Source organism: Ischnura elegans, chromosome X (assembly GCF_921293095.1).
Source record: "Ischnura elegans chromosome X, ioIscEleg1.1, whole genome shotgun sequence".
NCBI classification, from domain to species: Eukaryota; Metazoa; Arthropoda; class Insecta; order Odonata; family Coenagrionidae; genus Ischnura; species Ischnura elegans.
In genome coordinates, this window is record NC_060259.1 from 4,813,162 (window position 1) to 4,839,053 (window position 25,892).

General features: G+C 42.2%; 1 protein-coding gene across 4 annotated transcripts in view; it reads right to left on the minus strand.

Moving 5' to 3' along the window:
- Nucleotides 1–16,836: 16,836 nt before the first annotated feature.
- LOC124170950 (protein split ends) overlaps nucleotides 16,837–25,892 on the minus strand; it is a 138,429-nt gene continuing 129,373 nt past the window's right edge. For all 4 annotated transcript variants that reach the window (XM_046550034.1, XM_046550036.1, XM_046550035.1 and 1 more), the window contains one exon: nucleotides 16,837–18,636. In XM_046550034.1, coding sequence (XP_046405990.1) covers nucleotides 18,508–18,636 — 129 coding nt within the window. In that variant the 3' untranslated portion in view covers nucleotides 16,837–18,507. The remainder of the gene's footprint in view (nucleotides 18,637–25,892) is intronic.

Consider the following 25,892-nt stretch of genomic DNA (forward strand, 5'->3'; position numbering starts at 1 on the left):
TTGCATGAACAGAAATAATATTAGCATGAATGAAAATAATTATTTTAAACACGCCTTTACAAGTGACGGTAGGCGAAATTCATTCTCCTTTCCTTACACTCTATGAGGAAGTAGTGTAGAAAACGGCCATACAGATGACTCTGTAGACGGACTAGGATCCTGGGGTCAGGTAGTGTACGTGGCGGCTACACCCGCTACACCACTACACTACCTGCGAGTCACTCACCAAAAACATGCGCCTGCGCACTCGCATCGTTTTGAGTCTGCTCCCTTCACCCATTTGAACTGCATATACCCCCCCGCATACTTCGTCCCGCCAGAGCACCCTCAAGCGATCGCATAGACCGAAAATGCGCCCGGTCAATGCCTTTGGCCCGGCGCGATGCCACTGGATCGCACACTTGTAGAGCGGTGAATTCGAAAAGGAGATAGCTGTAGCGTTCATGTTTCTAGCATATGCAGACAGGATTTTTATCCTTCTCGTTGCAAAGGAATAGTTTTCTTTTATAATGCATTCATCTTTGGGTGTGCACTTGCTAACATGCGTATACGCACGCGCCGCCACTGGCTCACCTATGAGATCACAATATTTCCTATCTCTCATCATTCAAGAAACTCACCCGAATGAAATTTCGAGCAATTCGAGAATATCTTTGCAGCCCCCTCGAAATAGTTATTAAATTTACAATTATTATGCCACCTCCCATTCTGTAGCTCATTGGCAATCAATCTGCGTCTTGAGATGCTCTTTTGTCATTTTGTGTTATGTGGCGTTCTCTAGTGGGGCATTAGAACACTATAACGGCCAATATTGGTGTAAATATTGGTACGTGTCATACGATGCCTAAAGCCCAATATTTTAACCAATATTGCGCGCCGATATATTGGCCAATAAATTGGCAAGTGTCATACGGGCTTTAGGAAAATAGAGAGATATGTACAATGTACATGTGTTATTTATCAAGGATATTAAGAGCCAGTTGTTATTGAATGATTATAGACATGCTGCATATGATAAGAAATGGCTATGCAACTCGGCTTGACGTATTCATTTCTTAGCATGCTGTTTACAAAACGACTGGACAAAAATTTGCTCTCTTAGCAAGCTGTAATGTACATGACGTCAAATGTCAGTGCAAAAAATATTGCACAGTTTTATAGAAAGCACCTTAGCACTTCCATATAGATAAATCTAAATAAAAGTCATGACCTTGTGGAAGACTTAAGGTGTTATGTATGGCAATGACTAGAATAATCAAATAAAAATTTGCTATCTTGGCATACCTTCCAATACAAAAAATAAAATATGACTAGCACATAAAATGATACAAATGCTATACTTCTGAACTAGGAAGTATGCTCCATCAAATTTGAAAAGATAGTAGGAAGAAGTAAGTAGAAGATGCATGTGATGCAAGTCATCTCAAGATCTGAAAAAATGTCATGCATAATATTTAAGGCACACAGGAAAATGAAATAGGAAAGAAGAATGAAAAGGTGCAGCTATTGAAGACACTCATTGCTTTAACCTCTGGCAATTGGGTAGCCTGCAAGCATGGTTTTCAGTGGCTTCTCCCAGTGATTGTGTTGAACATTAACTTCCTGTAGGCAACGGGCTCGAAAGGGTGATCGACTGGTGTTCCTTTCAGATCTTGCTCAGCAAACCTTGATATGTAAACCCCACAGTTAAGGCCATCAATTTGCAACAGATGCTTTGGGTGAAATGTCTTCCAGTCTGCAATCTCACCACTACATTTATGACCAAGGAATATAACCCACCGAGCAATACTGTATTTATACATAGGCTTAATGCTATCACTGGAAGGGTCATAAAAATCAATTTCTTTTTCATTAAGCCTAACTACTAGGAGAAGCCAATGTGAATTCAATGGATTAAATGGAATAATTAGCTTAGTTACATCTGGAAGGTGATTTTCTGAAAAAGGGATAATACCTTCTCATCATATTGCTAACTACAAACTGCCGGATCTATAATTCTAGCAGTAGATATAGATGAGCTTACAATTGTTAGAAAAACTGCGATTACAGTATCATACAGCCAGCCTCTTTGAAAATCTGGTGATACACACTAGGCTAATTGCTCAACTTCTAAATGACTTATAAAACAATCAAGTGATTTAGATGCATAGAATTGACTGTATATTGGCCACTCCTGCAAACAGTTTTCAGAAGATTACTGTTTGAAGAAATTCGATCTGTGCAAGAGCAACACTCATTATTCATTAATGAATCTTTAATGGACTCTAGTTGTTCTCGGCTAGGCCTCTGGAAGTAGTGCTTGGTGGGTTTGCGATCCTTTGAGGTTTGGTGCAACCTGTACTGAGTTGCTAGTTTAGAGTTAGGGGGTACTCTTGCATGCTGCAGTTTAGGAGGTTCTGTGGTATGCTCAATTGCATCTCATTTCTCGAGCAGTAATTTTAAAGTGTTAAGAACATGGAGAAGGAGAGGCTCTGACTTTTTTTGATTGATGAATGATTTTATTTGCTTCAAACTCTTTTCTATGGAATGGAGTAACTGTTCTTTAGATTAATCCCTGATAAAAATAAACTCCTCCATTAAGGAGAGGTTTACCCTCCATTGAGGGTACAGGAAGGATAGGTGTACCCTTCCTGTACCCTTCAGCAAGGGTACACGAAGGGTATTTTAGAACATTGGTGGGTACGCCCTCTCCTTCCTGGAGGGTACGGGAAGGGTTTGGCCAGCCTCGATGAAGGGTACAGGAAGGATAAGTGTACCCTTCCTGTACCCTTCAGCAAGGGTACACGAAGGGTATTTTAGAACATTGGTGGGTACGCCCTCTCCTTCCTGGAGGGTACGGGAAGGGTTTGGCCAGCCTCGATGAAGGGTACAGGAAGGATAAGTGTACCCTTCCTGTACCCTTCAGCAAGGGTACACGAAGGGTATTTTCCCCAACAGCACACATTTGGATATACATAATGTATTTATATTGTATTTTCATGGGTCACATACATATGTATTTTTGTTATGTATAACATGTGTAATACATATGTATTATTGGATGTATTTCCTTCGTATCCTACCTATATACAGCCCTTGTGGTGACTGACTCATGGATACAAATTCCCGACCACTTCTAGAAGTGCTGGAGAGCTGAAATTTGGCAGGCGTGCGGGGATTCCGAAATGATCCGGAGGAAAAATCCGAAAACCGGAAGTTTCCGCCACGTGTCGTCGCTAGGACGACAAAATGGCCGAAATCGCGCTTTTTCCGGTGACCGTCTTTCGGTTTTTATTTTACTGCGCGCGAACCGTGCGTGCCACACGAGTCGTTAATGCATTTTTTGAAAGCTGATGAACGTAGGCACGTAATTAGGTAAATTTATTAGTTTCCATTTGAGAAAGTTACAGCTACAATGGCGTCCAAAAATTGATTTTTCGAAAATAATTTCAAACTTTCCCCTCCCCTAAACTTAATTTAAGGTGTTGGATAACGAAAATGATTATTATATATGCTCATCACTTTGTCTACGAAATGTAGGTAACAATTTTCTTTCATCGTGCTTGGTTACTCAGAAAAAAATTAAAGTATTCCAAAAATCACCGAAAATTACGATTTCCAAAAGATTAACACAAGGTTTTGTCAATTTTTACCCGACTAATTTCTTTCAAACTTTGTAGTTACATACAACTATGCATTGTCTTTCAGAAAACATAAACATCTAGTAAATGATTTAATGGATTTAAACGCGAAAAAATAAAAATGGCGGGCACTACTCACTTTTTCGGGGACTGGTTTCCTTTTTTTTTGTATTACTCCTGAAATATGGAGTTCATAGGGCACACTACTGTTAGCTATGACAGCAAATGAATGTGACCACATGGTATCGTCATATTTAAACCCCCCGAAACCCTCTAAAAATTAAAATTTGCATATAAGTAGCCTCTTCGGGTATTTTTCGTCACGATTCCGCCACTATCCCAAGCCTTGCCACTCATCACTACGGTATTGATGTCGACGACTGATGGCCCCTGGTAGGACAAACCTATAAACCCCCGGTAAACCCACATACACCCCCCTAAAAATAAAATTTTGCATATTACTCTACTTATTGGGTACTTTTCGTGAGTATACCACCGCCCCCAACGATTCATCCCCACGGAAATTATTTGAACGGATGGTGACCACCTGGAATACACACATAAACCCCCGGAATCCCCCTGAAATACCCCCCAAATGTAAAATGTGCCATTAAGTCTCCCATTTGGGAACTTCTCTCAAACATTACGCCGCACTTCCCATCCCCTCTGAGCTCTAGGACCGGAATATTTGGTGAGGGCGAGCCACCGTAAACCATACGGGAAAAATACCAGAAAACCCCCGATCACCTCCTGGAACATCACCAAAAAAATCCTCAACCCCAAGGCGGCGAAGCCGCCCCAGAACGAGGAACGGCGAAGCCGTTCCGAGAAGTAACTGGCGTAGGCGAGGAGGAGCTTCAGTAACCCTCGGGCGGCGAAGCCGCCCCGATGTTCAAGCGGCGCAGAAGCTGTGGACTCCCCCCATCTCTGGGCGGCGAAGCCGCCCCTCAAACGAAAAACGGTGAAACAGCTCCGAAATGCCTTCGCCCTCTGGGCGGCTATGGCGACCTTAGACGAGGAACGGCGAAGCCGTTCCGAGTATTAAGCGGGGAAGCCCCGGGAGGACACACTGAACCCCTGGGCGGCGAAGCCGCCCTTCAGCGAGGAACGGCAAAGCCGTTCCGAGGAATGAGTGGGGCGCCTCCCTACAACCTGGCCGGCGAAGCCGGCCCCTAGCTGAGGTGAGATTATTCGAACTTAAAAAGTCTTCGAGCGAACACAAATGTAGACGGCGAAGCCGGAACTGGGGTTTTTAAGGGGCGGAGCCCCTTAACGAGCGCGCGGAGCGTGCGAGTCTATATTATATACAACCCGATGTGTGACAGATACTTCACTCATTGACCACTCATTCACGTATACAAATTCCCGACCACTTCCGGACGTGCTGGGAAGACGAAATTTTTACAGGTCGTGGAGAAAAAATATTCATCGGGGGCAAAAGTCCGAAAACTCGAATAAGTCGATCGGTTGTCGAGATATATCGATCCGAATTAACATTGGAGCCTTATGGGACTAAAACTTTTTCCATTCTTCTCCTACTTGCAAATGTCACGGGAACGTGAAATTTCACTGACGGAAACTAGATTTTTTGGCCGATTTTTTGATGTGAAACATTTTGCCATATTTTGATTTAAAGTATTTTTTATAATTTTTTAAAATTTCCAATGCTTTTCTTATGGGCCTATCTTTGGATTTTTTTTAAACCAACTTCAAATCGTTGTAGGAATAATTCCTTAACGTATGAGATACTAGATTTTTTGATTGATTTTTTAGTGTCGTTTTCTCTGCAATATTTTGATTTAAAGTATTTTTTTTAACTTTTTCAAATTTTCAATGCTTTTCTTATGGGCCGAATTTCGGAATTTTTTTCACCAATTTGCAATAATCGTAGGACAAATTCACTAAAATGCAAGATACTAGATTTTTTATTCAATTTTTCGGCTATCTTCATGTATGCAAAGGACGAAAGAATTTCGAGTTATTAACGATTATGTATTTCCATTGAAATTGCGACTCCTACAACGTTTGGTAACTTACAACACATCCGCCGTGAAGTTTGCATTCCCTCAACACACGATTTTAAATTTTTCCGAATTTTTTTTTACCCTTTCCCGACGTGGTACGGACACCAAATTCAGGTGATTGACGTCTTTGTCGTGCCCCTACGCGCCGCTACCAGGAGAACGCAGAATATTTAATATTAACGGGTGACACCGTCGAAAGAGCATGCTTACACTACAGCTACAGAGCAGAAATTTTTATCCAAGGTAAACGATGCCGCGTTATACAGAACAAGCACTTTAGGTCCCCCGAAAACCCCCTGTGAACCCCCCAAAAAAATAAAAATTACTTAATAAGTCGTATATTTCGTGTACCATTCATCCCAGTTGTATCGTTTTTATTGATTCCGAATGGGAATTGTGTCGGCTATATTTACCCGTCATGTTCAATTATCCTGCCCCAATTACACACCCGCAATAAAACTTCACATTTTTAAATGTACATTTCTTAACAAAATAGTAGAGGAATAAAAGGGCTTCCAGGACATGGACACCTAAAAGCGATTTTTTTAAGCCACTTCCCCATAAAGTACGGCTACGAAATTCACACGAGTTATGCCTTATTACAGCGTCTATGCACCGCTATGTGGAGAACACAGAATTGGTAATATAAATGTGAGTAATACGGGAAAATTCATTGTTCCCCTAAAGCTAGATCGCTGGAATTTTTATTGTAGGTAATCAAAGACCTTTTATGCAATAAAACCCCTCAAAGTTTCACGTGGCTTCCTATAAGACCGGGGAAAAAATTCTTCTTTTTCTGTTTATAGCATGTTCTTCGGTGTTTTCGCATATTTTAGCAGTATTTCCCTTCTCCTATGACTCATCGCTAAAGAATTCATTTGGATGATTGTGACCGTTGTCAGTACACTCATAAAAAACCCTGGCAACCCCCCGGACCGCCTTCGAAACATCGTCATAAGCTAAAATGCCACAATCACAGCTAGCATGCGTCTACATTCTGCCTCATTATCCCCCGGTAGCCTTAGTAAACGATGGGGGATAGCTGGTAGTACGCATTGCTCTGTGAGGAGTGGAAACCCTGGCGGCGAAGCTGCCCCCGCCCCAAGAACGACGGAGCCATTCCGAGGAGTCAGAGGCGCGGAAAACCTCCGAGAACCCTCGGGCGGCAAATCCGCTCCAACACGTGGAGCAGCCGAATGGGTGTCTTACGAGGGGGGAGGGCGCCGATAACCCTTGGGCGGCGAAGCCGCCCAAATACGGGAACGGCGAATGCGTTCCGAGGAGTCGACGGTTCGGGGGGACACAGTAAACCTTGGGCGGCGAAGCCGCCCCATCACGCGGAAGGGCGATGCCGTTCCCAGGAGTCGACGCCTCGGGGGGACACGGGTAAACCTTGGGCGGCGAAGCCGCCCCATCACCAGGAAGCTTACGGGGGGAGGGCGCCGATAACCCTTGGGGGGCGAAGCCGCCCTCACGCGAGGAACGGCGCAGCCGTTCCGAGGAGGCGATGGCTCGGGGAAATAGGTAAACCTTGGGAGGCGAAGCCGCCCCATTACGACGAGATAACCCTTGGGCGGTGAAGCCGCCCACAGGCGAGGAACGGCGCAGCCGTTCCGAGTTGTCGAAGGCGCGGGGGAACACCGGTAAACCTTGGGCGGCGAAGCCGCCCCGCCACGAGGAAGGGCGATGCCGTTCCCAGGAGTCCACGCCTCGGGGGGACTCGGGTAACCCTTGGGCGGCGAAGCCGCCCTAACACGACGAACGGCGAAGCCGTTCCGAGGTACTAGCTGGTGTCTGTTGGAGGGCTGCCTCAATATATGGGCGGCGAGGCCGACCCACAACGAGAAACGGCGAAGCCGTTTCGAGGAGTCCCGGGTGCGACGGCGAGGAACGGCGCAGCCGTTTCGAGTTGTCGCAGTCTCGGGGGAACACCGGTAAACCTTGGGCGGCGAAGCCGCTCCGGCACGAGGAAGGGCGATGCCGTTCCCAGGAGTCCACGCCTAGGGGGGACTCGGGTAAACCTTGTGTGGCGAAGCCGCCCTCACACGATGAACGGCGAAGCCGTTCCGAGGAACCAGCTGCTATCTGTCGGAGGGCTGCCTAAATATATGGGCGGCGAAGACGACCCCTCGGCGAGGAACGGCGAAGCCGTTCCGAGTAGTCGCGGGGTGGACGGCGAAGCCGTCCGGTGGGGGCAGCCGGCGAAGCCGGATGCGGGGGGTTTTAGGGGGCGTAGCCCCCTAACGAGCGCGCGCGGCGCGGCGAGTCTATATTATATACAACCCGATGTGTGACAGATAGCTCACTCACTCACTCACTCACTCATTCACGTATACAAATTCCCGACCACTTCCGGACGTCCTGGGAAGACGACATTTTCACCGTGGGAGGAGAAAAAATATTCATCGGGGGGAAAAGTCCGAAAACTCGAAAAAGTCGATCGGTTTTCGAGATATATCGATCCGAATTAACATTGGAGCCTTATGGGACTTAAACATATTCCATTATTTGCCTACTTAAAAATGTCACGGGAACATGAAATTTCACTGACGGAAACTAGATTTTTTGGGCGATTTTTTGATGCGAAACATTTTGCCATATTTTGATTGAAAGTATTTTTTATAATTTTTTTAAATTTCCAATGCTTTTCTTATGGGCCTATCTTTGGATTTTTTTAAAACCAATTTATAATCGTTGTAGGAATAAGTCCCTAACGTATGAGACACTAGATTTTTTGGTTGATTTTTTGGTGTGGTCGCCTTTGCAATTTTTTGTTTAAAAGTATTTTTTTTAACAATTTAAAATTTCCAATGCTTTTCTTATGGGCTCATTTTGGGAATTTTTTTGACCAATTTGCAATAATCGTCGGACCAATTCAATTTAATGCAAGATACTAGATTTTTTTCTTAATTTTTTGGCTATCCTTTGATATCCACATGTTAATCGAACTTCGAGTAATTAACGATTATGTATTTTCATTGAATTTGCGACTCCTACAACGTTTGGTAACTTACAACACATCCGCCGTGAAGTTTGCATTCCCTCAACACTCGATTTTAACTTTTTCGGATTTTTTTTTCGCCACTTCCACACGTCGCACGGACACCAAATTAACGTGAGTGACGTCTTTTTGGTGCCCCTACGTGCCGCTACCCGGAGAACGCAGAATATTTAATTTAAACGGGTGACACCGTCGAAAAACCATGCTTACACTACAGCTAAAGAGCCGAAATTTTTATCGAAGGTAAACGATGCCGCGTTATACGGGACAAGCACAAAATGTCCCCCGATAACCCCCTGGGACCCCCCCAAAAAAATAAAAATTATTTAATAAGTGGTATATTTCTTGTACCATTCATCCGAGTTGTATCGTTTTTATTTATTCGGACTGGGAATTGTGTCGGCTATATTTACGCGTCATGTTCAATTATCCTGCCCCATTTACACACCCGCAATAAAACTTCAAATTTTTAAATGTACATTTCTTAACAAAATAGTAGAGGTATAAAATGGCTTCCAGGACAAGGACACCTAAAAGCGATTTTTTTAAACCACTTCCCCATTAGGTACGGCTACTAAATTCACACCAGTTATGCCTTATTACAGCGCCTATGCACCGCTATGTGGAGAACACAGAATTCGTAATATAAAAGTGAGTAATACGGGAAAATTCATTGTTCCCCTAAAGCTAGATCGCTGGAATTTTTATTGTAGGTAAACAAAGACCTTTTATGCAAGAAAACCCCTCGAAATTTCACGTGGCTTCCTATAAGACCGGGGAAAAAAATTATTTTTTTTCTGTAAATAGCATGTTCTTCGGTGTTTTCGCATATTTTACCAGTAATTCCCTTCTCCTATGACTCATCGCTAAGGAATTTTTTTTTATGATTGTGACCGTTGTCACTACACTCATAAAAAAACCCTGGAAACCCCCCGGACCACCTTCAAAACATCGTCATAAGCTAAAATGCCACAATCACGGCTAGCATGCGTCTACATTCTGCCACATTATCCCCCGGTAGCCTTTGTAAACGATGGGGGATAGCTGGTAGCACGCATTGCTCTGTGAGGAGTGAAAACCTTGGCGGCGATGCTGCCCCCGCCTCAGGAACGACGGAACCATTCCGAGGAGTCAGAGGCGCGGAAAACCTCCGAGAACCCTCGGGCGGCAATTCCGCTCCAACACGTGGAGCAGCCGAATGGGTGTCTTACGAGGGGGGAGGGCGCCGATACCCCTTGGGCGGCAAAGCCGCCCACAGTCGAGGAACGGCGAAGCCGTTCCGAGGAGTCGACGTCTCGGGGGGACACTGGCAAGCCTTGGGCGGCGAAGCCGCCCCATCACGAGGAAGCTTACGGGGGGAGGGCGCCGATAACCCTTGGGCGGCGAAGCCGCCCACAGGCGAGGAACGGCGAAGCCGTTCCGAGGAGCCGATGGCTCGGGGGGAAACAGAGTAAAGTAAAGAGGAGTCGACTTCCCGGGGGGTGACATGTAAACCTTGGGCGGCGAAGCCGCCCCATCACGAGGAGGCTTAAGGGGGGAGGACGCCGGTAACCCTTGGGCGGCGAAGCCGCCCATACACGAGGAACGGCGAAGCCGTTCCGAGGAGTCGACGGCTCGGGGGGACACAGTAAACCTCGGGCGGCGAAGCCGCCCCATCACAAGGAACGGCGATGCCGTTCCCAGGAGTCGACGCCTCGGGGGGACTCGGATAACCCATGGGCGGCGAAGCCGCCCACAGACGAGGAACGGCGAAGCCGTTAGGAGGAGTCGACGGCTCGGGGGGACACAGTAAACCTCGGGCGGCGAAGCCGCCCCATCACGTTAAGGGCGATGCCGTTCCCAGGAGTCGACGCCTCGGGGGGACTCGGCCAACCCTTGGGCGGCGAAGCCGCCCTTCCACGATGAACGGCGAAGCCATTCCGAGGCACTAGCGGGTCTCCGTCACAGGGCTACCTCGATATCTGGGCGGCGAAGCCGACCCCGGGCGAGGAACGGCGAAGCCGTTCCGAGGAGTCGGGGGCGGGACGGCGAAGCCGTCCGGCGGGGGCAGCCGGCGAAGCCGGATGCGGGGGGGTTTTAGGGGGCGTAGCCCCCTAACGAGCGCGCGCAGCGCGGCGAGTCTATATTATATACAACCCGATGTGTGACAGATAGCTCACTCACTGATTCACGTATACAAATTCCCGACCACTTCCGGACGTGCTGGGAAGACGAAATTTTTACAGGTCGTGGAGAAAAAATATTCATCGGGGGGAAAAGTCCGAAAACTCGAAAAAGTCGATCGGTTTTCGAGATATTACGATCCGAATTAACATTGGAGCCTTTTGGGACTAAAACATATTCCATTTTTTGCCTACTTAAAAATGTCACGGGAACATGAAATGTCACTGACGGAAACTAGATTTTTTGGCCGATTTTTTGATGTGAAACATTTTGCCATATTTTGTTTATAAGTATTTTTTATAATTTTTTTAAATTTCCAATGCTTTTCTTATGGGCCTATCTTTGGATTTTTTTAAAACCAACTTATAATCGTTGTAGGAATAAGTCCTTAACTTATGAGATACTAGATTTGTTGGTTGATTTTTTGGTGTGGTTGCCTTTGCAATTTTTTGTTTAAAAGTATTTTTTTTAACAATTTAAAATTTCCAATGCTTTTCTTATGGGGATTTTTGGGGATCACTCTGGGAATTTTTTTGACCAATTTGCAATAATCGTAGGACCAATTCAATTTAATGCAAGATACTAGATTTTTTTCTTAATTTTTTGGCTATCCTTTGATATCCACATGTTAATCAAACTTCGAGTAATTAACGATTATGTATTTTCATTGAATTTGCGACTCCTACAACGTTTGGTAACTTACAACACATCCGCCGTGAAGTTTGCATTCCCTCAACACACGATTTTTAATTTTTCGGAATTTTTTTTTACCACTTCCCGACGTGGTACGGACACCAAATTCAGGTGATTGACGTCTTTCTCGTGCCCCTACGCGCCGCTACCAGGAGAACGCAGAATATTTAATTTTAACGGGTGACACCGTCGAAAAAGCATGCTTACACTACAGCTACAGAGCCGAAATTTTTATCCAAGGTAAACGATGCCGCGTTATACAGAACAAGCACTTCAAGTCCCCCGAAAACCCCCTGTGACCCCCCAAAAAAATAAAAATTACTTAATAAGTCGTATATTTCGTGTACCATTCATCCCAGTTGTATCGTTTTTATTTATTCGGACTGGGAATTGTGTCGGCTATATTTACGCGTCATGTTAATTTATCCTGCCCCATTTACACACCCGCAATAAAACTTCAAATTTTTAACCCTTTCGCGCCGGACCTTCGTTGAAGGAAATTCTTCCTCAATACGAGTCTCTTGAAAGCTTTATGTAAAATCCTTGAAAAATTTATGTAAATGGATGGTGACCCCCTGGAGTACACACATTTAAACCCCCGGTATCCCCCTGAAATTCCCCCCCAAAATGTAAAATTTGTCATTTAGTCTCCTATTTGGGAACTTCTCGCAAACATTACGCCGCACTACCCGTCCCCTCTGAGCTCTAGACCCGGAATATTTGGTGAGGGCGGGCCAGCGTAAACCATGCGGGAAAAATACCAGAAAACCCCCGATCACCTCCTGGAACATCGCCGAAAAAAAGATAAAAAATTTTAAAGTCGCCTTTCCGAATAGTTTGTCATAATTTAACCGGTGCCCCTACCACTTATTAAAAACCCCCGATAACCCGGTGAAACCTCCCAAAAATTTCTAATAAATCGCCTCTCCAGGTAAAAGAATCGTCAGTCCACTGTTCCGGACCCCTAGGACTTATCGGCACGGAATTTATGAGAACGATTTGTGACCACTGGTTTAACACAAGTACCGCATGCATAACACATTAAACCCCCGAATCCCCCTGGGCACCCCTCTCGGTGGAGAAGAGCATTAATTAGGACTAAGCGGAGCAGCCGCGGGGGGGCTCTCAACCCCAAGGCGGCGAAGCCACCCAACAACGAGAAAAGGCGAAGCCGTTCCAAGGAGTAACTGGCGTAGGCGAGGGGAGCTTCAGTAACCCTCGGGCGGCGAACCCACCCAACAACGAGAAAAGGCGTTGTTCAAGCGGCGCAGCCGCAGTAGTCTCCCCGCATCTCAACTCACACTCGACCCCTGGGCGGCGTAGCCGCCCTTCAGCGAGGAACGGCGAAGAAGTTTCGAGGAATGAGTGGGGCGTCTCCCTACCCCCTGGCCAGCGAAGCCGGCCCCTGGCTGAGGTGATATTATTCGAACTTTAAAAGTCTTCGAGCGACCACAAATGTAGACGGCGAAGCCGGAACCGGGGTTTTTAAGGGGCGGAGCCCCTTAACGAGCGCGCGGAGCGTGCGAGTATGAATATATACAATAGACAAAATTTAGGAGGTGAATGCATTGATCTTATAAGATTCAAAATCAATTTTACTTGGCTAATTAAGAGCTCTAAGTTCAAAAGGCCTTATTCAGTGCAAGTATTATAAATACATATCTTTATGTCTTCTGTCTAGAATTGATGATATAGCCATTTAAATATTTTTAGAGAGCAGCATTATATTCAGGATTTACTAAGACAGCGGAAATACATGGCACAAAATTGATTTACCCCGACAGGAATTCAAACCTAGATATGCAAAAATACCACATGACTTTGTAAAATGCACTAGCCGAGCTATAGTAGATTTCAGAGATTCAAAGTCATTTTGTTGAGTTTTGAGAGAATTCTACAAATTCATGTTTCAAAACGAGCTGAATTTAGGGAGAAATGCAATGTAATTGACAATGCAATATATATCATTCCTCTAAATTCCAATCATTTGCTCACCATGGCAACCATTTTAGTACACCATTTCATATTATTTGCTACATCAGATGATTCATCATCATCAACTCTATGGTTTGATCATCCAAGTTCAAAAAGGCTAAGATTTTTCTCCCCTTGGAATTATTTAAAACTTGGATAAGTAATTCCCTAACACATCTAATCTAACTTGTACTTACACCAACAGATGCTATTTGGCAATATTTTTCTCTTATCATTAATGCCATAGATGTTCCCATATTCATTCATACGCACTGGTCAATAAAAAGGTTAATCTTCATAAAAACTGGCATAGTGTAACCAGGAAAGTCTTACATATAAGCTAAAATTCTGCCTTAGTGCCCTTCCTTCAGCATAGATCAAAAGAAAACCATTCATACCTCAATAAGCTCTTGAAACACAGTTTGGCAAGAAAAATGACAGGCCCCACAAATTGGTAAGAATTGAAAATACTGAATGAATTTCATGCAGGGATGTTAAGATGCTTGGTTTTAATTTCGGTGGTATTACAAGCATTTAATGCATGGAGGAGGATGAAATAAAGGAAAGTATCCCCTTCAGATTGTAATTGAACATGAGATTGTCATCTTAGTTGTATGGTTCTCACTTGACTCATTATTTTCGACTGGGATGCAGTTATGTAAATTTTATTCACAATTATTTGCCCACTTGCTGATAAATATCTGGATTTGTGCTGTCGACTTTACACAAGTTTTGTCTTCCATTGGAGACTAGATGTTTTAGCAATCTTTAATTTCTTTACTATTACCGTATTTGCACAAATCTAAGACGAACACGATTCTAAGACGACCCCCCCTTTCTTGGAACTCCACTTGGGGAAAAAATTTTTCAAGGGGAAAACAATCAATGGGGGAATGTTTGGCTAGGTTGCCTATGTCCCAGGAAACGCAGGCTTTTTGGCGCGTAATTATGATTAGATTTTAGAGCGTAATGACAGGAATAGTGGTACTTTATCGAGACACTTAGGTCTTATTGTTGATTCGACTAATAGCTTCTTTGGAGGGGCCATGGTCCGAAGACGAATAAAATTAAACTAGTGAAAATTAAACCTGACTTTATTAAACCCACACGGAAAACACTCGGTGGTTTGAAGTCAAGCCACCCTGGAAAGTAGGGAACCACTCGTACGATGTGAAGTTCGGAACTGATGCTATCGCGTTCGGCGTACGCAGAGCATACTGCAGAGGGTGAAGCATGACCATATGACTGCGCCATGAAAATTTTTGTCCTAAAGATGCCCATTCTTTTCTAATTAGCGTAGCGCCAGATGGGCGGATGAATTCGGATTGTTAGTAGGGAGGAACAAAATATCCTGAGAAGATATTCCTTCGTCAGTAACTCTGACAAGTGAGACTTATGGTATAACTCGTAAATTGATAACTGATAATAACCTGATATCCTGTTTTCGGAAAAAAATGCCGCATTTACTGCCGAGAAGCTCAGTTATGAGGATATCGAGTTTCGCCAAAAATCACCACCGTATTTTTCCAACTAGTTCCATGCTTAAAAAACGTTAGAAATACGTCGTGTTTGGTCTAGTTCTTTTTTGAATGACGTGCGCATTGCAAATATTTCAATCTAATAAAGGTATAATACCAATTGCCGAAATTCATTGCTCGACACCTTTTGAGCTAATAGGTGATTCATGCAGCGGTTGACCTCCAGAAACTGGGAACTTTGAAGCAGGTAGGCTGAAAAAGGTCAGTGGGTGAGAAAAGGGGGGGGGCATTATACGCTTTTCTATGATTCTCGTGTAACTTGATATTTTTTTCGAAGCTAAGGTCTTCGTAATACGATCCCTGCGCGAGTTGGGACCTTTTGTTTGATTTTGGAGAAGAGGAAAGCGTCAGAGGGGAGAGGCGAATGCTGAGTGGAGGGGGATAGCGGATCTTGGGAAATGCGCTTATGTTACCATCCCACGGCTTTGAGCTTCTCCCAATGGTAGTTTCATTTTGTGGGGAAGATTTAATCTGTGTGCCTGTCGTTATTAGCCATAAATGACACATTGCATTTATTTCGTCTCATTTTCGTCAAAAGATGGATGCGGGAAAATTATACGTCGGGACCGCGATCTTCAAACGATCAATGCGGGAAAACGATACTTCGGAGATGCGGGAAAAAATTACATTATCTATATGGAACTTTATTTGGGACCAGAAACGGCGAACGATGAATGCGGAAAAATGATCAATGCAGGGACGATAGATCGGGGTTCCACTGAATAACTTTTCTTTTGAAAGCGGCAGTGTAATAACTTCTTTTCTCTGCCATCGTAATACTCTGAAAGGCACGGTGAATCACAACTGAATCGATCTCTCTAATCAGAGGCAAATCATGTTGCCTTCTTACCGTTGCTCTGAGAAAAATGCAACAACTTTGTAGCAGAGTATTCCGCGACGGCATTGAGGCTTTAACGTTAAAATTTAGGTAAATTGTAACCAATCACACGAACATTTTGTGAGTTGATCGAGCTTTAACTTGATTGGAGCCGAACCCAGGCTAAAGCAGGCAATCTCGCGGACACGGCAGAAGTGCACCCGGCGACTGATCGGCACGCACCGAATCTTTGCCTGCTGCCCAAAAATGGAAAATGTTTTTTTCTTTACTTGAACGCAAAATGAAACATGCTTTATTACTGTTCAGCTATTTTTGACGTTGATTTTTCGTTGTATAGCTATCAGGTGGCAAACTCAGGTGTCCATAATTTTTCCGACGTAAATTATGCAACCCGATTGACGTCGAGAATTTTGCATCCGATTGTAAGACGAACCCTCTTTTCTGCAGGAGTTAGGAGGGAAAAAAACCTCGTCTTAGATTCGTGCAAATACGGTAACAATAATTCCACATCAAGATCTCATAAAGTCATTATAGAAATTTTAAATATGATGCATGTTTCCCCTATTTACTCAGCCTATCTATTCCACCACTTCAATTCCAATCCATTTCACCGAGAAAGTACTTTAAAAATATAATTTGATGATCATTAATTTAACCATTTCAATTCATTGAATCAAAAATGAAAATTATCCATCAATGAAAAAGGGCAGTCCCAGCAATAATATAAACTTTAATGATTGATAAAAAGTTAAGAACTTGTGCAATTTTTAAATAAGACTTTCCACATGTACAATAATTGATATCTAAAATGATGACAGTAGTATGAAACAGTAATGTACCAGTTAGCCTAATACAAAAAAAGCTTCAGCATCAAACTGCTTTATCTCAATAAATTGGAATGTTTTTGGTGGCAAGAGGTAGACAAGAGATCGTCATACATATAATTATTAGAGGAACTTGAAAACACCACACTTATAAACGACAATAATTTTTCATCAACCATTTTATTTCTTCAATAACTTAAAATCACTGGACGATCTTTGATCAACTTAAATCAGACAACTTAATCAGACCGATCACAGCCTAAGATAGTCTCTGTCATATATACAAGGTTTTTATTTCTTCGAACTGAGTTGGCTGCGAATTTGACACTTAAAGTAGTGTTCTTTCATCTTTTGTACACATCAAAAATAGATTACATTTCACTTGCTTTACACAAAAGAAGTGAAAATAGAATCTTGGGTGAGTTTGAGCAAACTGACATTGAAAACACTTTTAACGATTTTTAATTAAACACCATATGTATTTTAATTTATAGATATATGAACTACCTATACTTTTAAGGGGTTCCAGTGCCATCACATATAGTATTTAATCAAACTGAAAATTTTTTACGTAATAACAGTGTCTACAGGTCTTCCTACCTTAATTAACGTATCATACAGGGAATACCAACAAACACACATTTCATTAAGAATCCTTTGTGATCAACACTTCAGCAAACTATGTTAAACAATTTCAATTTAACAGCAGCTTAATAAGATGGGGTTAACGGTAGTGATATCTGTCACTTCCACCATCACTGCTCGTGTATACGCAAGTGGCATTGGAATTCCCCTATATGCAAACTCAATTGAAATCTTACAATCCATACAAATGGAAAGGATTTTGAACTTCCTGTAGTTCATTTTTACCTGAAAGTTTCTTTCAATGATTTGTGGACAGAATCATGGGTATTAAACACAAATATATGGAGTCCGCTGAAAATAAAAAATAATAATATTCTTTAGTCTTCTCCTTCATTCGTTTTACAAGTGTTCATGCAGCATAAGGTATTATTACACACGCTAACACACAGGACCTGCATGAAACTCAGCAAGTCTTTTTTTTTTTTATCTTTTTTATGCAAAAGCAGTGCGTCCATTTGTATGTACAAAATATGTACAATTAAATTGAATATGACTTATGACAATAGGTGAACATGCTCATTTGGCTGATAAGCCCACATAAGAACATCTCTTATGTACAATATTGACATTCATTCACACAAATAGGTACACTCATTCTCTCTAAACACATCACACAAACAAAACTTTAAGCTGAAAGCTTTGGAGCCCACATGGAAGTACTGGACCACTGCCTGCCTCATGTTAGGGTAACCAACGACCCATCCACAGTGAAACCTTCCACTGAGCATTTATAATTACAATTTGGACTGTAGCCACACATACACACACAATAACAACTTACAGACAGTTTATATTGGAATATTTTTTCTTGGATACTTCTTCTTTTACCCTACCTCATCATTCATTCATCTCTCTGGAACATTCTTTCTCACACAATTACAATTAAAACGGAATGAAACGTTCAATGGGTAGCTTCCACACCCAATATAAACCTGCACTTCTATCATATCACAATATCAGTCATAACTATTGTATCACTTGACATTAGCTGTTATGTCAATTGTACTTTCACTACACCTTTGACTTCAACTTCATTGAAACAATGATGACAAATCCCCACATAAAATGTTACAGAAAACATTTAGTTTTTTTCTTCATTATACATTAAACATTGTCATACTGGTGATATTGTACACAAAACAAGAATGTATCTCTTTTAGGTGTTCTAGAGGCTTCACAGTCACAGCTCATACGGTGGCAATGATTATTAACAGGTGAGCTATATCGGAGACTCGTTGAAGCAAATCAGGAGCTATCCTAGACAGGTTTTCATTTGCAAAGTCACAAGAGGGAAAAATATGTACCACGTATGCAGCCTGTAAAGAAAAAAATTAGAACTGATAATTAATTCATTGCAATCAATAAAACAACCTAATTAAATATTCGTTCAACATCTCCTTTTCAAAGAGATTTATTTTTTTTAATTTAGAGGTGAACATGTTCATTTGGCAGATAAGTCCATATGAGAACATCTCTAATGAACAATTTTGACGTTTATTAACACAAATAGGCACACTACAGGAAGGAAGTACTTGGCTGCTCGCAACAGAAACAACTCAAAACTCAGTCCCATACACTCACGCTATTGATGAATTTAAAATGTCATTGGAGATGTTACACGTTTCTTCCCAATTCACATTAGAAATGAGTGTAAAGCAACAGAAAAAAATAAAATAACCGATACAAGATTGAAAGGTTGGTTACTGATGCTTATTTCATTAAACAACTATTACGTTCCTTAATTCCAGTAGTTACCATATTAAGAGGCAAAAGTTCATGAAGATGAAGGTTAATCAACAAAAACATAAGATTTATCTAAATGCTCTCCCAGTCTGAAAAATAAGACTTCCTCTAAGATAGAGCAGGTGAGCACAGGGAACTTGAATTTTTAATAATGAATGCTTCCAATCCATTTTCTGTTCCTCTAGTACAAATTTGTAGAATCATCATAAGGCCACAATAATCAAACTCCTTAAAGGACAGATGTATCTCAATAAAATGCATTTAAAGACAAATGTTCATGTACATATCCTATAAAAAAACACACATGTAAAACACCATGACCTTGGTTAACTGTATGACTTAATCAATATGTGTTCCTACATATACATACACAAGCCTCCTCAATTGGCATGTGGGGGGTGTTAGAACACCAGCCATTCACAAATAAAAAGGATATGCTCTAACAAATTCTGCCTAGCTTTTGAGTTTTTATATTACCACATTAAATAAACCCTTATTTTATTTTTATTCCCACATAAAATTATTTGGGAAAAAACAAATTCCCACACCTATCCTTTCTGCAAAATATGTCTCCTAATTTATCATTCTGCTTGGATTTCTGTTTCTCAAAATACAGTATGATTCTAATATGATGTTCTCTGTGTTGCTCTTAAAACACTGTAGATATTTGTCCTTTCCAATGCCTTTTATACCCTTTTTCCGAACTGACGGCGGCTGACCTTGAGCGTGCTCGCAACCCACCCACTCTTCTAGCCAATCACAGAAAATTGATTGGAGAAAGTGTGTAGGAGCCTGCAGTCTCTCTCCGAACTCCGTGCAGTGCACATCGCTCTCCAGCTGGCAGTGTTGCCAAACCAAATCGCTCAGTGTTCGTCCGAGAATATTCCGCCACCCCCGAAAGTACCGTTATTCTCAAGGCTGGACACGCCCGTCGGCCGGATGGAGGGGAGCGCAGCAGAAAAGGGAAGGGGATGGAGGGGAAGGGAGTGGTGGAAGGGGCAGCGCTTCTGATTGGCTACTTGCTATTTTCCACCCAGCCGCCATCAGTTCAGAAAAATGGTATAGTGCCTTTGATTCTATTTTCACCTCCGCAATGTCACTAAAAAATTACCTTTCATCTCCTTTTCATTCGGAGAAACAGAAAGAAATGACAATGAGCAAAATCTGGCGAGTCGGGGTGGGTGAGGAGGTGGGTGGGTGTCATGCTATTTTGTGCCAAACAGTTTCATCAGGAATCAACAATTGGGGGATCAATTTTAATGTGATTCGTCTCATTTGCTGATCTTCAGCTAAAATGCACTTCACAGAACTCCACGAAAAACCAGATTTTTCAGCAAGTTCATCAGTAGTACGCCTCCTATCATCGCACACAAGGACATGAATTTTTTCCACATTTTCATCAGTTCTGGACGTGGAAGGCCAGCCTGGGTATTGAATGTCTTTGATTGACTGCATTTGAATCGCAAATACCTCTCATAAACTTGAGTTATTTTTAAGCCATAGACAACATATCAACTACCTCCTATGGACTTTTACTTAGTAGTGAACAAAATTTCAATGCTGTGCACTGTTCTCGAATATCAGCTATTTCCAAAATCGAAGAGATTAAAAAACTCTTTGAATGAAAACTGTCACAGGAGCTCGCAACTACCATCTAAAACCACGCCATTTTGCATAGTGACTCAGAAAGGGTGGTTGAACACCCATGTAACGAGAGAATCCCAAACTATATAGATGATGCACACAATGATTTCCGTGCCGTTATTTATGGGTCTCTTCTACTATCGAAAGAATAATTATAATTCCCAGAAACTTTTAAAAAGAAGATATTTTATTTGGCATAAGAATTAGTGGTGGAACACACAAAAAACAGGTCTCAAATCACTTTTTTAACCTTTTCCCTACGAAGGCCGTGTTTTCACAGCTTTGCAGCCAAGCATGACAAGTGGGTCCCAAGCGTCATTAGGGTCCCTCGGCGCGAGAGGTCCGACCCTTTCTTATTGTCCGCCTGGGGATTATCTCGGTCCATTCCCGCACTTAGTGTCCCACTCAAGGAAGGTGCTCATGGTCACTTATTTGTTTATAAGTTAGAATAACTAAAAATGTACATGTTGCATTTACTGAAAATCAATGCCAAGAATTACATTCGGTATCTTCTGCTGATTGGTTCCAAATTTTAAACGGAACTGTAGCGTTCATATTAACAGAGTTCATCATCACATAGAACAAATTTTGGAGACGCTACGGTTAGATACTTAATTGTTATTTTTAAAACTCACTAGCAAATTTATTGGAGCGATATTGTAATGATTTACATCTAAAAATATACATTACTCTGTTAGCCACATTCAAAGTGTACATTTGCGGTGAAATTCGATAAAATATCCCATTTAACTCCTATGAAAAAAAGCCCTCGCAATGTAATAAAATATGATTCTCTTCTCTTTCTCATTTCGTGCATAATATGAATTTATATTTATCTAAGTGAAATTGCTTTATAAATACAATTTAGCCATTTCAAACAACGAATTTGTAAGATTCGAGCAGTTTTGAGAGAATTTTTCAGGAAAATATTCTTCTAAAAAAATTCAAAATGTTTCATTCTCATATTTTTATAGAACTCGTGGACAGCCGTGGCAAATGAGGAGTGTGTGGATTTGGGCGTCATGGATCTAAAATATGTAAATATCATAAATCGTAAATACCTAGAAGTATGCTAGGAACATTGAAAGATTTCATTCCCTTTAAAGTATTTGTTGGTCTATGATACACCATATGTGTCTCAATATAGTCCCCCCTTTTTTTTCCAAAAATGCCTGTGGTAAAAGTAAAGGGGGGGGGACGATATTCAAACACATTTTTTTAACTTTTCCGGAAACTGAAGCCTCAAAATGAGGGGGAGGGGACTATATTCAGAGGGGGACTATATTCGGTGAAATACGGTAATGCCCTTTTGCTGAAAACCCTAAAAATAACCGTTCAACTTCGTTTAAAGGTTCTAGAGGCGTTGCAAAATGAAAGGTATACATTGATGAACTGACATTTGCTGCAATAGTAACAATTTAAAAAAATTAAAATCGCACAAGTAACAATAAAATGACCGCAAAAGTACGCAGTGATGGGCTGCCTTCGGGAAAAGGGTCGAGGATTATATTTGCCCACCCCCTCGCTGGTATCTCTATCTTTTCGTGATGAGGGGGCTTGCGTGCCTAAGTGAACCTGAGAGCTATGCCGGCGGGAGCAAAAGCTCCTGGTAGGGCCACCCAAGCCGGACAGGTCAAAGGGGATAGGCCCGACAAAAACAGATACCCTGGTCCTCCAGGTTGGGGGTTGGGCGTGGGGCTAACAATCCCACACCGTAAAAAAAATGTTCTGTTACGAAACCCATAAAGAAGCCTCGGAATACGGACGGATTTAAGGATAATGACACTGGCAAACGATCAGGAACTCGACAACGGAATACAACATTGACCTTAGCTACATGGAATGTAAGGACCATGTTGAAGGCTGGAAAAATGGCAGAGATCGCTGAAGAAGTATTGAAATATGGGATAGATGTAGTGGCGTTACAAGAAATAAGATGGAATGGAAATGGAAGAGTGGATAAAAAGGACTACTCAATGTTCTATAGTGGGCCTAAACTGAGAACTGGACAATGTGGAACAGGGTTTATCCTTAATAACAAAATGAAGCAAAGCTGCTTAGGGTATGAACCTCTGGGGGATAGAATGTGTAAGATAAGGCTCAAAGGACGTTTTAGAAACTTATCTATCATCTCAGCTTATGCACCCACAGAAGATGCTAATGATGATGAGAAGAATGCCTTCTATGATCAACTGGATAGAGAATGCAGCAAGATACCTAAATATGATATGTTGATTCTCCTAGGAGGTTTCAATGCAAAAATAGGAAGAGAGGACTTCTTGCAGCATGTAGCTGGAAAACACTCTTTACATACTGAAACAAATGGAAACGGAATGATGCTAAGCCAGCTGGCAGAAGCTAAGGGCTAATAATCAAAAGTACCTGTTTTGCTCACAAAGATATTCATAAGGGAACATGGAAAATGGCAGGTACAGGAGTGGTCAACCAAATTGATCACGTTCTGGTTTCCAGAAGACATGCATCTTCAGTCATTGACATAAGGTCTGCAAGAGGCCCAAACTGTGATTCAGACCATTATTTGGTAAAGGCCAAGCTCAGGGAAAGAATTGCGAATGTGGGACGTATTAAAGGACCCAAGAGGATACAGTGGAGAGTGGAAAAGTTCAGACAACCAGCAGCTGTAGCCCAATATCAGGAAATCCTGGGTAAGAAACTAGAAGAAGGAGCAGAGAACCTGAGTGTAAACGACTCGGTAGAGAGAAAATGGCTTAATATAAAGAAGGCTATGGAAGAGGCTGCAGAGGAGACCATAGGAGAAAGAAAGAGAACAAGGAATGAAGAATGGTTTGATAATGAGTGCAAGAAAGGAAGAATATAGATCGAAGGAACACCATCCAGAAAGAGACAAGACAAAATGTTGAAAGATATAAAGAAAGCAGAAGACAAGCAAATAAAATACTATGAAAAAAGAAAAAAACAGTACTTAAAAGGGTTTGTGGAGAAGATTGAGGAACTGAACACACAAAATGAAAGTAGAAAGTTATACCAGGCAATCAAACGGATGACGAATAAATTTCAACCAAGAACAAACGCATGTAAGGATAAGAATGGGAGGTTGGTTGGAACAGAGGAAGAAGTAATGGGAAGATGGGCCGAGTACTTTAAGGAATTGCTGAATGTCAATGAGATAGATGAGGAAGATGAGGAGGATGGAGAAATGTTGGACATAAGGGTGGACACCAATATTAGTAGGCCAACAATTGAGGAGGTGGAGGAGTCGTTAAAACGGCAGTGGAATGGGAGAGCTCCAGGGGAAGATCAAATGGGGAACTTGCATGAATTTTTTTTATTTCATAGGCGGACAGAAAATTATTTTCTGAATACAACAAAGAAAACCGCATGTAAATCTGAGTTTTCCTTCGCGAGATATTTAATGATAAATATAACGAATTTTAAAGCGCGGGAAAAACTCCCTCACCCCCCAAGCCACTGCCGACGAAGCCTCGATGACGTCAAAGGTGCCTAAACATCACGCGAAGCTATTGTTGTGATTGTTTGTAATAGTTGCCAGCAGTTGTGAGAGCTTCGTTTGTTAGATGTGTTGATTATTTTATATTTAAAGATAAATATCCGACGATAGAGGCTTGGAAGCCCTCGTATTTTGCATTATTTATAATATTAATATCTGAGTAAGGGCATAAAATATAAAACTGGAGCAGTTAAACCAAAAATTTTATAATACCTAAATAACATCGTTGTAGGAGTCTGAGCCACGGCCATTGGAAGAGGGATACGTTAATTGTAAGTTGATGTTATCGACGGCATATCATTCATTTTAGTATGTAATTAGAACAATTTTGATGTTTACTAATGCCCGCTTAGCTTTTATATACAATAACTTCATCCGTTTATTCGTAGGAACCGGAGAATTCGTCGTTTAGGACTGTCTGTGCTTGTATTATGGGGTGAATTCCAGCCAATGCAACTTTTGCTCGCTGATTGGAGACATCTAGGAACATTTTTGTGCCAAAATAGTGTTATTTTCAACGTGACATCTCCCGTTAAGCTACTGATTATATGAAAGTATACCGGGACTAGCCACGGTGATAACTTTTTATGGAGTCACCCGCAATGCACAAATAGTGCGAAAAAATCCACAGAGGAAAAATCATTCGCCTTGACCGGGATTCGAACCCGGATCCCTCGATTTCCGGCCTCTGTTGTGCATTACAACCACTGGCACTCTGTCAGGATATGTCGGATGCTTAAAAGACGCACTCATCACACTGAGGTGCTTCCTTCTCTTCTGTAAAGAGAAAGGAATGAGTCAAGCGACAGTGCCCAATCCTCAGCTGAGTAATTACCACTTCCTCCCTCCGATTGTTCCTGGCCGAGGAGGGCTAAGCGGAAATTGTTGCCTTGATGCTTCGCAATTTTTTATCGTTCAGAGTCCTCCACGACTCCATCCACTGTTCAAGCACAGCTTTTCTCAGGGATGCTCTCAAGTCTTCGTATGGAACTAGCATTGATGTGTGCCCTTCGTCGCTTAGAGCTTCCTCGGCCAAGACATCTGCTTTTTCGTTCCCGCTATCTCCATTTGTCCCGGAACCCAGAGAAAGCATACAATGACTCCCTTTCTCTTGAGAGTCAGCAGCGTTGGGTGAATATCTTGGACAGTTGTGTGCATGGGCGAGAAGCCAGAAATAGACTGTAGGGAGCTAAGGGAGTCGGTGCAAATGACGAAAGAGCCACCATCGTCACTTAAAGCTTGCAAAGCCATCTTAATTGCAAAAAGTTCAGCTGTGTAGACACTACACAGGATGTAATTTCGCCTTCATAGCTCCATGGCGAGTAGAGAACGCTGCACATGCACAGGCTGAGTTGCACTTTGATCCGTCAGTGTAAATGGGGATGAAATTGGGGTGGTTCCACCGAAGCATAAGAAACTGAAGCTGGTACTCCGATGGGGTAGTGGCGGAATTTGGTCGAGATCGTAAAGCTATATGAACAATAGGAGTGGGAGTCAACCAAGGTGCATGGGTAGAGTACGCAACAGGGTATACGTCGGGTAATTGCAAATCACATCCGAGAATAAAATCGTTAAAACGATTACTTACAGGTCTCGTTGCCCTAATCCTTCGATTAAAAACGTTTATAAAACGGGGTTTAAAAAGTATGTCGTAACGTGGGTGACTCGTCATGGATAAAATTTTGGATGCATACC